At 32.1% G+C, this 13,363-nt stretch overlaps 1 protein-coding gene across 5 annotated transcripts in view; it reads right to left on the bottom strand.

The window, feature by feature from the left end:
* Rasal2 (RAS protein activator like 2) overlaps positions 1-13,363 on the bottom strand; it is a 299,612-nt gene that overhangs the window by 197,387 nt on the left and 88,862 nt on the right. For 4 of the 5 annotated variants that reach the window (XM_010630215.3, XM_010630216.3, XM_010630217.3 and 1 more), the window contains exon 1: positions 2,481-2,708. The exons of the other annotated variant lie outside the window; for it this stretch is intronic. In XM_010630215.3, the coding sequence (XP_010628517.2) occupies positions 2,481-2,703 (223 nt within the window). In that variant the 5' untranslated portion in view covers positions 2,704-2,708. Of the gene's footprint in view, positions 1-2,480; positions 2,709-13,363 lie in introns of those variants that run through there. 5 annotated transcript variants of the gene reach the window in all.

Raw genomic sequence — 13,363 nt, 5'->3', positions numbered from 1 at the left:
TTTATTTTTTAAAGCTTTCATTCCTCTCTACCTACTGATAAAGAAAAATAATTAAGGAATGAAGTCTCCCAATAATCGTCTACTTTCCAAATGTTATTCATATTAGATACATAGAGTTGACAATTTTACGGTTTCTTCTAACTTTCATATAGCAGGTAAACAGCAGCTATGTAGACTATATGGTACGGTGTTAATTTAATATATAATAATCTGCATACATATTACTTTATTATATGCTTCAATTGTTTCTACTATCACAAGGATGTACTCAATACTTAGACATGGACCCAAAGCAGTTGAGATTAGTTTTAGCTATTATTTTTTTATATTGTATCACTTGACCCATATATTATATCAATGAAGGAATGTTTTATAAAATAGGATGGTTGACTATAGAACAGCAGTAAAGACAATAAGCTTTTCTCTCTTTAGTTATGTACCTGACATCTGATATATTTCATTACTGTAATCATGAGAGTAATTGTGTTCAGCAACAGTATAAGAAATTATTACTGGTTTGTGCTCAGAACATGTACATATTCGAAAACAAATATGAATTAGCAACAATTCAGACTACAAAACTATAATTTACTGACTTCTGGTAATTATAACAAACACAACAACCAGGTATCCTTTTCTCCTTACTATTTTAAAATCTATATTGCAGTAAGTACATTTTCTTAATAGAAATAGTATTTAATATACATTGAACAATTGCTGTGTGCCAAACATTAATATTATTTTTGACGTTTTTAATACATATTGCATTATGTAATGCTGCTCACATCTTATGATTCATATTGAAGAAGGAAAATAGCAAAAAAAAAATAGGCTTCAAATTTTAAAATATATTGAGTTTTCTTAATGGGGGTCTTAAAGACATTTGTGTTCTAATAATTTCATACCTTGCCATTAATACAACAATAATAAGAAAACACTGGTGATAAACAAATAACAGATTGACTGTTTAATTATTGCAACTCAGATTCCTTACAATACCACCTTCAGTTTAAACTCAGCATATGCTTCCACACATTTAATTATTATGAGAATGGACAAGCTAGAAGAAAGTAATAAATATAGAACACTTTATTTCCTTAAGAAGACCATCAATGTATTAAAAGTATGGATACACTCTCACAGCACCTCACACGTGGATAATAAATAATAGCTTCATATATTTACTAAAAACTGAACTACAATATTTACTAAAGTGTAGTTTCTTTTATCAAATGTATGTATGTTAACATTGAGAGGCACTGGTTCTAAAAATCTATTTGAAACTCTTACTTTCCTTTGACCTTCCATTATTTTTTATTACTTTATTTTTACCTAGAAAGGATACAGTCATACTAGCCTCTGAGGAAATGCAAGAACCTAATACTTTTTCATGGACAGAAGTACATCAAGAAAGCAGATTTTCCTCTTGGTAATTTTCTCTTTGATAAAGGTAAGAAGGAAATATACCTATTTAATAGGATCACTAAAACTTACACGGCAAAGGAGTATCTGAGGAAGACAGTTTAGAAGAAATAATGAATTTTTGGCACACATTTACTAAGAAAATGTTTTCATTGAAATGTTTTTTGTATTCTTCAACTTTATTTTAAAAGAAATTAAGTTATATTCCAAAAAATCTTCAATAATTCTCACAATATTAGAGACACTTTAAATCTCTTGATATGATATATCTGGATGATAGATATAATCAAGGTTCTACTGTTAAGGTTCTCAAAAACAAACAACAAATAAACAAAAACAACAATAACCTAGGCCCCAAGCCATAACTGAAATAGTTCATGAGACACAGCCAACCATTTCCAAGGCAATCAAATGAAAAATATTTTTTTTGCTTTAACAATGCTATAATTAATATAAAGTATTTTCATATTTAAATGTCTTCCATGATATTTTAAAAATCTAATGATATTGTTATGTGAAATGAATCCATCATAAATTTCTATTTTGTCATATAAATAAGTATTTAAGATTAATTTCATTGGCTTCATTGGGATATAAACAATAAACTCCAAAGTACTGAGTTATCAGTGTGTAACTCTATGGTTCTCCTTAATAACATTCATTCATTTAAAATAACTTTATGAAGAGATGATAGCAAAAATTAGGCTTTTAATTATCAGTAACATGAGAAAATGATTTGACTATTTCTCAAAATTGCACTTAACCTACAAAAGTATATCAGTGGAGATAAATGAAGATTAAAAAAATTTTTACACAGTCTCCACAAACAGTTCAAGAATTAACATCATAAAAATTCCTTAAATTAACCAAATCTTTCTTTTCTTTGCTATAACTTATTGAGAGGGTTTCTAAAGCACTGATTATCCTTTCTTAAATGCTGTGCTAATTAATTTTTATAATGTGCAAATAAAATGGTTTAGCTGCTTATTAAAAAACAATTAAAATTTCAACTAATTAAATCTGAGCCACCCTTTTCCCCCTTATTTATCACAATATACCTTCTCTTACTGGCTCATTGGTTGATTCTCCTTTCAGACTCAGCATCCTGGAGAAGCCATTGGAAAGAGCAGAGAAAATGTCACGGATGAAATATCCCTGTTGTTCAGACTCCACTGACCCCACTGAAGCCAGCCATGGTCTAACAAATTTAACACTGCAGTGGGGTTCTGGTTCTGAAACAGACCTAGTGAATGGAGCCCGAAGTGACTGGCTGTTGACCATGTTCAGCTTCTGTTTTGACGTTCCAAGGACCTCATTTCCAGAGAAAGAAGCATTATCACCGACCATCTCTGGCAGCACTTTCTGTTGCAGTTCATCCAGGTCTCCTTTATTATTTTGCAACCCCTCCCCTTTGACCCCTTTCCACCTAAAGCCAGGATGTTTTTGCCACCGATAAGCACTCAGAGGGTTTTCTGGATTAGAAACAGCAAATTCATTTTTCTTCCTCTTGCTTTTCACTGGCCCACGCCATGGATAAATCTTTAAACGTGTTCCTATTTCTGTATTTGCATAAGCAGGTTCTGACAAAGATCTTCGATAAGCTGGAGGACAAGTTAATGTCTGTTTCTTCGATATGTTCATCTTCCTCGACTCCATTTTTAAGTAACTTCTCTAAATTTAAGTTTCCTCTACTCTGCAGTCTTTGCAGTCGAACCACACTTGTCCGTGTAGTCCAAAACATTCAACTGCTTAAGCAGCTTTCTTTGTGTGGCTTTGAACCACAGCAGATGTTGCTGCTTAAGAGCTGGTGTCATGTTATTACCCCATTTTCCCAGATCTCCAAAATTTCAGCAGCACCTAAAACTTCTTGCCTGAAGCAAATTATCTTCACAGTAGAAAGTAGTCCAAAAGATCATCTCATTTCATGTAGAAGTTAATTAACATTTCTACAGTAGGTATTCAGGAAATAGTTGTTTTAAAGTAAGTGAAATATATATATTACAAAAAAATCCCACAAACACCTTTATGAACTAACAGTAATTAGATGTTCATCATGCAAATGACACGGTTAAAAACAGATTATGAAAGTAAAAGTACTGAAGTTAACATCCATACTTTCCTGAAGAAAAAAATTTGCCTAAAAGCCTTTTATTAGAGTGACAGTTTCTCAGATGTTTAAAATCTGTGTTTCAGAAATTTAATTTCAAGCAAACCAATGCTATATACACTACCACCACTCTGAAACACTGGTTTTTAAGTAATAGGTAAAGTCATACACCATTTTCTTCAAGCTGGCATTGGGGAGGGGGAGCCAAAATTAAAAGCCATTTTTTAATGTAAATATACAAAGGAGAATCTTAAAAGTATAAATCATACAAAAAAGCAGAACAGGGTATTTCCTATGAACTACAGTAAAGAAAAAGAAAAATCAAAACTGAGAACTCATGTATGCTAGGCAAGTGCCCTACTGCTGAGCTATATCCCAAGCCCTTAAAAAAGGAAAAGCCCAAGCCTGAGGCAAGCTCTTGTGGCAGTGGGAACATAGGAAGTACATACTTGAATAATTTCTAGAAGGGGAAAGTCTGCTATGCAAATCTAATTGGAATAAGTGGTTGGAAAAATATTCCCTATCTGTTTAACCAAAGAAATTCCTTTATTCCTCTTTGTGCTCTTTACAACTCTTAAAAAAGAGCTGACTATTTAAAATTTTGGTAAAGCAAGTAGCTTATATTGAACCAAGATCACAAGTGCCAAGTTCCTGACTACTTACAATTTTTTTCAACTGTCTGCTCTTAAACTCCTGAAAATAGGGGTTTCATATGGAAAGCCTGACCGACTTCAGACCACCAATAAAAAGAGATATAACAGGGGAATTAAAGTCACTTTATGAGTTGTATAAAAATGATTTCATCATGCAAATTAAAAACTATCCATTTATTTTTAGAATGTGTGCAATAAAAAACAATTCTCATTACTAAATCTTTCCCTTACTATGATAGAAATAGTAAAGAAATTTAACCTGTCTACTCCCTTAAACATATTAAAATGTTCATTATCACAAAGCAATAAGCTCATTTGGCTTTGTTTACATAGCCTCTCAATTTAAAGATCTGTACACTAAAGAATATTTAATAATCTGGTTTTCTCAAAAACATGCTATGTCAAGTTTGAGGATCTCAGAATCATAATCCTTATTAAAACAAAAACTATATTTAATAATCTGGTTTTCTCAAAAACATGCTATGTCAAGTTTGAGGATCTCAGAATCATAACCCTTATTAAAAAAACAAAAACAAAAACCTGCAAAGGTAAATTTATACAAAGAAGCAATAAGCATCATGTTCTTCCTCTGTGGTATAACATATCATCCGCAAAAATTAATATGTGATGAAAAACAGACTTCAATGTAAAATATAACACTATAAAGCTTTTGAAAACAACAGGAGAAAATTTCTTGTGTTTTGTAGTCAAAGAAGGTAGATACAGAAAACACTAATGGTGATAGAAAACTTAAATAAATATGACTTCATAAATTTAAAAAGTTCTGTTCAATAGAATACAGCATTAACAAAATAAATTCAAAACTGAAACATCACGAGAAAGAATACATAAATAACAACAATATATACAGAACTCCTAAAACTTACTAGTAAAAAGAAAAACATTTTTTTAAAGTGGGCATATGAATAAATCCTTCACAAAGAAAAATAATGGTCAAAAAGCAGTTTTCGTACATAGTTTAATTAGTAATTAAGAAAGTGAAAACAAAAGTCATGAGATCTTACACTCACTAGAATGGCTAACAATAAAAAAAGGCTGATTTAAAAAAAAAAAAAGACATCAGTCAATGTGGTCGTGGAACAACCAGAACTCTAAAAATGGTAACAGAAGTATAAAATGGTACAATTACTGGGGTATATATTTCACATTTTTTTAAAAGTTAAATATACATTGACTCTATGACCCAGCACGTTTACTTACAGGCATTTAGTCAAGGGAATTTTTAAAAAGAGGGGTGTGTGTGTGTGTGTGTGTGTGTAGCTGAATATTCATGGCAGCTTTATTTATTAGAGCCATGAAATGGCAACAACCCAAAATGCATATCAGAGTAAAATGGATAAATTGTGATATGCTTATAAAATGGAATACTCCTTAGTTATAAAAAATAATGAACAACTATTTAAGAAACAATGTAGATGAATCTCACAGATATTATGCCAACAAAATTGGACACAAAAGAGACCTACTATATGATATCATTTATATGGAGTTCTATAAACTAATCTATAATGAGAAACTAATTTATAATAGGGGAAAAGAAAGTGAAATGAAAAACCAGAAAAGTTGTTCTTGGTGGTACAGTGCTCTATTAACCAGAAAGGGGAACCGGGAAACTTTCTGAGGTGATGGAAACTTTCTAAGTCTTGAAGGGATGTAGGCTATGTGGTGCCTGTATTCACAAAACTCTAATTGTTCCCTTAAGATTTGAGCATTTTGTAATAATTAAATTTTATCTCACAAACTATAAGCAGTATTGAATTCTAGTTAGTAGATTTGCTTATCCACTGTCACAGGTTAGCATTCTGAAACCACTTTCTGTGTGCTCTAGTCTTTACGAAATAAGTAAATTCACTTAAGTGAATGAATCAATGAACTAATGCACAAATACTGCAACTGAACACTTCTATTAAAATAAACGGACGTGTTTCCTGACATGACAAATTATTTTGTTCAAAATAGTATTTTATTCCTACAAAAACCCCAAATAATCTACATCTAATCATGAACACCATTAGACAACCCCAAATTAAACCAAATTAAACAATGTTTTACAAAAATAACTCCTGGCTTCAAAAATATCAAGATCAGGAAAAATGAAGACTTTAGAACTGTTTCAGTTTAAAAGAGAATAAGATAGATGATTAAAAGCAATTCTTTTGTTGTTGTTGTTTAGGTGTTAGGGATCAGACCAAGAGCCCTGTACATAATATTTAAGTGCTCTACCACTGAGTACACATTCTCTGCCCACTATGAATAAATTTATATTATATCCTGAAATGGGAAAAAAAATCTATAAAAGACATTATTGGGAAAAACTGACAAAATTTGAATATAAGTCATAGATAAGATATAAAATCATTTGAATGATAAAAATCATCTTAATTTTACTATGCTCATGTAAGAGAATGCTCTCAATTTACAAAAAATATACACACAAATATTAAGGAATTAAAGGTCACAATGTTTTCAACTTTCAAATGACTAAGTGGAAAACTGCATATAAAGATAGAAAAATATGTTAAGAAAGCAAATGGGGCCAAATATGCACAATTGTTGAATCTACATAAAGGATATATAGAAATTTCTTGGGCCGGGGATTTAACTCAGTGGTTCTGCCTCCTGCCCCGCAAGCACAAGGTCCCAAATTCAATCCCCAATACCAAAAAAAAAAAAAGTTTATTGTAAATTCTCTAAGGTTTGAAATTACATTAAAATAAAATATTATATAATCTTTTAAAAGTTCACAACTACTTCTTTTGTGTTTATGTAATACAAATATTGTATTATAAATACTGTAATGTCCCCTGTTGAGCAACTGTGTGAGTAGTGAAACAAAATATCTAGCACCATCGGTTTTATAAAAGAAGTTGATCAAGATCACCCCACTAACCTAGCTTAGTAGAAAACTAAATTAAGGCTACAATGCTGAGAAATGTTGCATAGTAAGACTATAATTTGAATCCTGAAGTCAAACTGTATAAAATTCAGAGACTCAACAGTGAGAAAATATTCTTACACACCAAATAGGCACAGTTAATGGTAAGAATAATTATGTCAGTTCCTAATTTAATCAACTCAATTCTTTCCAAAAGCTACCACAATTTTTCTTACCATAAGCTTCCCTATTTAATTGGAACTAAGAAATATTAAGTAACAGAAAAAGAATCAAGTGAAATCAGAAAGCAGAAAGAACCATAGTTTGAGGAAGTAATAGAGTATACATACAAATAGTCAAAGAAATAAAACAGACTGCCTTCACAGTTGGCTAAAGTTTAATTTGACAAGCGCTCAAAACTATTTTCTACCACCATAAAAACCTAACATCATTTATGTTATTTTTCCAAATTCCATGCTTAATCTGAATTTAAAACAGTAAATTGGCACACATTAATTCTGATTTTTCCCAAATACAAATAATAAATTTATGAATTTTTTAAAATATTCAAAGGATTTATAGTTTCTTAAAATTAGAAACAACACCAATACCACTGAATTACTACATTTGTTAAGAATCCTATTATAAAAATCTGCTGTTGGAGTGTCAGAACAACAATGTTTCTGTCACTTGCAGCAGTATCTATTACTTTTACATTTCTTAATAGTAGTTTGCTATATTTAAAGCGCAGGTTTAAAAATCATTCTGACTGTAAATAAAAATAATATTTTAATACTCTGAATAAATATGTAAGTACTTAATTTCACAGAGTAGTACTGAAATTATCACTGATTATGTATCATGTATCAAGCACAATCCTAAGCCTGAAAGAAAACAAAAGAACAGACACTGTCCCTACCTTCTTGGAACTACCATTATGAGGAAGGGGTAAATACAGGTTGCTAGGGAAGCATGTAGCAGGGGGATTCTCATGACATCTAAAGCATAAAGGAACCAATTCTTGTAATTTATAATCAATTCTGGTATAATATAACATGTATTCCAAAAATTACAATATGCAAAACTGCACAATAAAACCACAGGGCTTACAGAGAAAATGGAATAGAAAAATTCCAACAATGAAAAGTTAATAAGAAGGTAATAAAAACTGTAGACCTGTTTTGTATGTCAAATGGTTGAGAATCACATAAATATAGCATGTTACCTTGAAACAAAACCTGAGTTTTTTGTGGTACCAGGAATCAAACTCAGGACCTTGTGCTTGCAAGGCAGGCGCTGCAACACTTAGCTAAATCTCTGGCCCTAAAGTTTTCTTGAAGCAGGTATCAAAACAGTTTCAGCTTTTGAGTTTTAGCAAGTGGCAAATGAAGTGTTACCTGAAATTGGAAGGACAGCTATGACACCATACATGGATGGATGTGGCTCGTGAAGAATTGAGGTAGCTGATAGCTATTTAAGATGTATGCATTTTGAATTTTCCTAAGCGAACTGATTCAGTTGGATACAGTTTTCTGCATTAGGTAATATCTTTTACAAACAGATGGCATATAAGCCAACACAAAACTCATATAATATGCAAATTATTCCCTGTGTCAATTGTGTAGTACAAATCCTCACTTCCACAACAAGTATTATAGCACACCTGACTATATTTTTAGCTGGGTACTAAAAATCAGGAAAAATCAATAAGCTATCCTATCATTTGCAGCCACAACAGAAGCAGGAGGAAAAGTGGCTATTCTCCTTATCAAATACACCTTTTAGTTAAAATTTCCTTATCTCATCTCTTAGTCAGAACACTAAGAAACAAAGGATCAAACCCGTAATGTGGGCACAAAGGACTAACTCCTAAATACAAAGCAACAAACCAGCATCTAGATGGTGCTTCTCACACTGTAGTGTTTGGATGCATCACTAGAAGATCTTATTAAAATGTAATTTAAATTTTGTGACAGGGTCTGGAAATACACATTTTTAACCAACTACCTGTACTGCTGGTTCATATACCAAACCATAAACAGCAAAGTGTAGACAGATTTTAAACATAAACAACAAAGGAGTTCTCAAGGCTCCCATATGATTTGGTCAGATTCACCAAAATGGAAAATTGTATTGAGATTTATAGACAAAGTGAAAACATTCACTTAAATCTTCCAGAAGACTGTATATATCACATACAGATCTATGCAATACTCACAGTAGTGTGCTAAGAATCAAAGATATAGTAATCCTATCCAAATCTTTCTTTTGGAGACAGCAATATTACTAACAAATAGAGCACAATTTAAAAACTCAACAATTTTCTATACTTATATTTCTCCCAATGCATGCACACATAACACATTTTTTTTGGTACCAGGGATTGAACTCAGGACCTTGTGCTTGTGAGCCAAGCAGTGGAAACACTGAGCTAAATCCCCAGCCCCCATAAAAGTATTTTTTAATGGAAGGAAAGGAGTTAGATGCTGATGAACATCAATAGGAAAGCAACTAAGTAGATCATGCAGACATCTATACAAAAAGAAATACCTTATGTACTATGTATGCTGCAAAGACATACAAACCTATAAAAGTGAATTCTTGTGGGGATTATACTTGAGAAATCATCTGAGACCTTTGCAGTTTCAATTTTAATTTTTATTTTTTTTTTGTACCAGGGGTCAAACTCAGGACCTTATGCTTGCAAGGCAGGCATGGGCGCCACTGAGCCAAATCCCTGACCCTACAGTTTAAATTTTTTTTTTAATGCTTTAACCTTTTTATTTTTCTAAATGAGTTTATTGGTACATTTTAGGGATACAGTACAGTTACATTCATTATTGGAATCTTGTACCTCTACAAGACAGGTCTTGCTTCTCATTTTTCCCCTTGTCCCTGTCCTCCCTTCGACCCCTCCTCACCTCCCCATTTACAAACACTTTATTTCCATCTTTTCATTTTCTCACATTTTTTCCTTTTCCCTTATTACCTTTCCCCTACCCTTCCCACTTTCCCTACACCTTTAGCCCTTTTCTTCCTACTTCACAATGTTAGTTATTTCATTAGGATCTTATGTACTATTACAGTTTATTCACACCACAAAAACTATTTGGTATTTACATGTGACTTTATTTCATTTAGAAGTATATCCTCAATATGTATCCATTTTCCTATGAATGAATCTAATTTCTAGTTCTTTTTTTTTAAATTGATTTTATTGGTACATTCTAGGTAGACAGTATAGTTACATTCATTACTGGGATCTTGTACCTTTACATGACAGGTCTTGGTTCTCATTTTTTTCCCCTTGTCCCCACCCTCCCTTCACCCCCTCCTCCCCTCCCCACCTTCAAACACTTTAATTGCATTTTTACATTTTCTCATATTTTTTCCTTTTCCCTTGTTTCCCTTTCCCTATCCTTCTCACTGTCCCTACACCTTTGGTACTTTTCTTCCTATTTCACATTGCTAATTGTGCCGTTAGGATCTTGAGTATTATTTTAGTTTTTCACACCAGAGAAACTGTTCAGTATTTGCATATGTGTGACTTATTTATTTCACTTAGGAGTACATCCTCAAAATGTACCCATTTACCTATGAATGAATCTACTTTCTCATTCTTTATGGCTGAGTAGTATTCTATTTTATAGAAAAACCGTATCTTCTTTATCCAGTTTCCAACTGATGGGCAAATGGGCTGTTTCCAAGTTTTAGCTATTACAAACTGTGCTGCTATAAACATTGGTGTACATATTATCACTGTGGTATGATTCTTTTAATTATTTTGGAAAGATAACAAGCAGAGGGATGGCTGGGTCAAAATGAGCCTCTAGTCCCAGCTCTTTGAGGTATTTCATATTGATTTCCATAGTGGTTGCACCAGTCTACACTCCCACCAACAATGGAGAAGGGTTCCTTTCTCCCCACAACCCTGCCAACATTTGTTATTGTTATCTAGACTATATAAAGAACTCAAAACAATAAGCCCCCCCAAATATAAAGACCCAATTCAAAAATGGGTATCTGAAATGAACAGACATTTCTCAGACAAAGAAGTAAAAGCAGCAAGTAAATAAATATATGAAAAAATGTTCCACATCACTGGTCATTTGAGAGATTCAGATAAACACAGTTTTGATTTTTAAGCAAGAATATATAATACATTCATAGTAGTAATAGGAAAAAAATTTAAGAACTAAATTTATATGAAAAGAGGTTCAAAAAGAGCAAGACATATCATACAGAGTAGAGAATGATCCTACTTTTATTAAATGATCATTAATCTCTCAGTGTGTACCTGGTACAATAGTATGCATCAAGAAAGAAGTTATTTTATTTTAGAGTTATGAGAGATTTTAGAATTTCTTTTAGGATTAGCGACAAATTTTCATTTTTTATATTACTGATTTCTGTAACATGAAATTTTATATTAAACATTTCTTTTTATTCCCACTGAAATTAGAAAACTTTAATAAATATGTATTTAAAATTTACCCATGGTAAAAATAAAAGCCTTAATCCTAACCTGTAGAATCAAAATTAGACAACAGAAAACTGGACAAATCATACATCAACCTTAATCAAGGCTTCCATATTATAAATACTCCAAAAAGGGCAGAGAGAAACTTATCCATAATTACTGTGTTAACAGCAAAAAAGACAAAACCTGCTTAAAATAGCATTTTCCAAACTATGGTGCACATAACACAGTTGAGAAATGCTGGCTTCAATAGTAGAGGTAAGTCTAGATATTCTAGTGCTACTTAAAATTATTTTTAAAAGTAAAAAATAGGAAATGTTTCTCCTCATAATGTCTTTATTAATTTATTTCAATGGAGGAAAGCTAAGTTTACAAATAGTCTGCCACTACATCCTATCTTATGACATACCTCTTCTATACAGAAATTCTATTCCACATATCCCAACTTCTCTATGAGAAGACATGAGATATGCTACAATTAACAGAGTTCTATAATTCCATTACTAGAATATGAGTATATACTTAGTTCAATTCATAAAAGGTTTTAAAATAAGATTCATTTGTATTAACTAGAAGAAGACAACTTTCTAAAATAAAGCCTCTGTTTATTCAAAGCTAAGTAATTAATACCAAACATCCCCTTCCCATCTCCTATCACCGGAGCACATCTGCTTCCCGATGAAACACTTCCTGTAGTAAAAACTATCTCCTGCCAAGTATTAGAACTGAAAGGCACACCTGACACGTACACAACCTCCTCTCATTTAAGCAATAAAGATATCTAGAACAGCAAAATAAAGATTTTTTTAAAAAGACAAATGTTGGAATTAATGTTTAAGAGAACATTTTAAAATAAAAATAACAAAAAGCAGGTGGCTGCTACTCCTGTTATTGGCATCTTTTATTAAAAAAAGATTAATTTTCCCTAACTACTACTGTAATCACATATTCTCTCTCCTTTGGGGTACTTTCTTCTCCATCCATTAAATGGAGATTTTAGAGTCTGAGTCATTGGCACTGTCTGTCCATATTCCTACCATTCACATAATCATTCATAATTACGACACCTATTTATACTGCGAGTTCAAACCTTGCCTCCTTTGACAATGTGTCTATGTACTGAATTTAATATTTTCTGGCTACCACAAATACAAATGTATAAAATCTAACTTGTGCTCTTTCTTTTAAAGTCTGGTCTTATTCCAGTGTTCCTAATAAATGGCACTATAAATGACACTAATAAATGATACTATATCCATTCAGCTGGGTAAGCACTCAGCTGTATAAGCCTTTTCTTTAATCACTCAATAACCAACACAAAGGTCTTACTGATCTCCATTCCTAGGTATTATTTAATCTATGTCTCGCTATCTGCCCTAAATCAATCTACCATCATCTTTTACCTAGATTACAAAAGACTCCTAATTCATCTATTTACACCTACTACAGCCAAGTGCAAACCATTTTTCCTATTGTAGTCAAAATAATTTCCAAAATACAAACATAACTGCATCTTGTTTAAAATTTTTCAATGGCTTTTGATTTCTCCTATAATTAAGAAATTCCTTAAAATACAGTAGCTTGGTTCCTTGTATTTTAACCTTTGAGGCTCCCTCTTAAAGACACACAGAATCCTTTTAGTCTTTCCTACTTGTCACTATCCTTCCCACCACAGGGCTCTTGACTGTACTTCTCCCTGTACCTAGAAGGTAAGGGATCTTCCTCCCTTCATTATCAGGCTTCAGACTGCTGTTGAAGTATTACTTTCTGAGAGAAGTCTTTCCTGACCAGGTCAAATCTCCCTA

The sequence above is a fragment of the Fukomys damarensis genome, unplaced genomic scaffold (assembly GCF_012274545.1).
Source record: "Fukomys damarensis isolate Sample0158 unplaced genomic scaffold, DMR_v1.0_HiC HiC_scaffold_11, whole genome shotgun sequence".
Lineage (NCBI taxonomy): Eukaryota > Metazoa > Chordata > Mammalia > Rodentia > Bathyergidae > Fukomys > Fukomys damarensis.
Note: the sequence above shows the minus strand (reverse complement) of the source record. Positions and strands in the feature narration are given on the sequence as shown.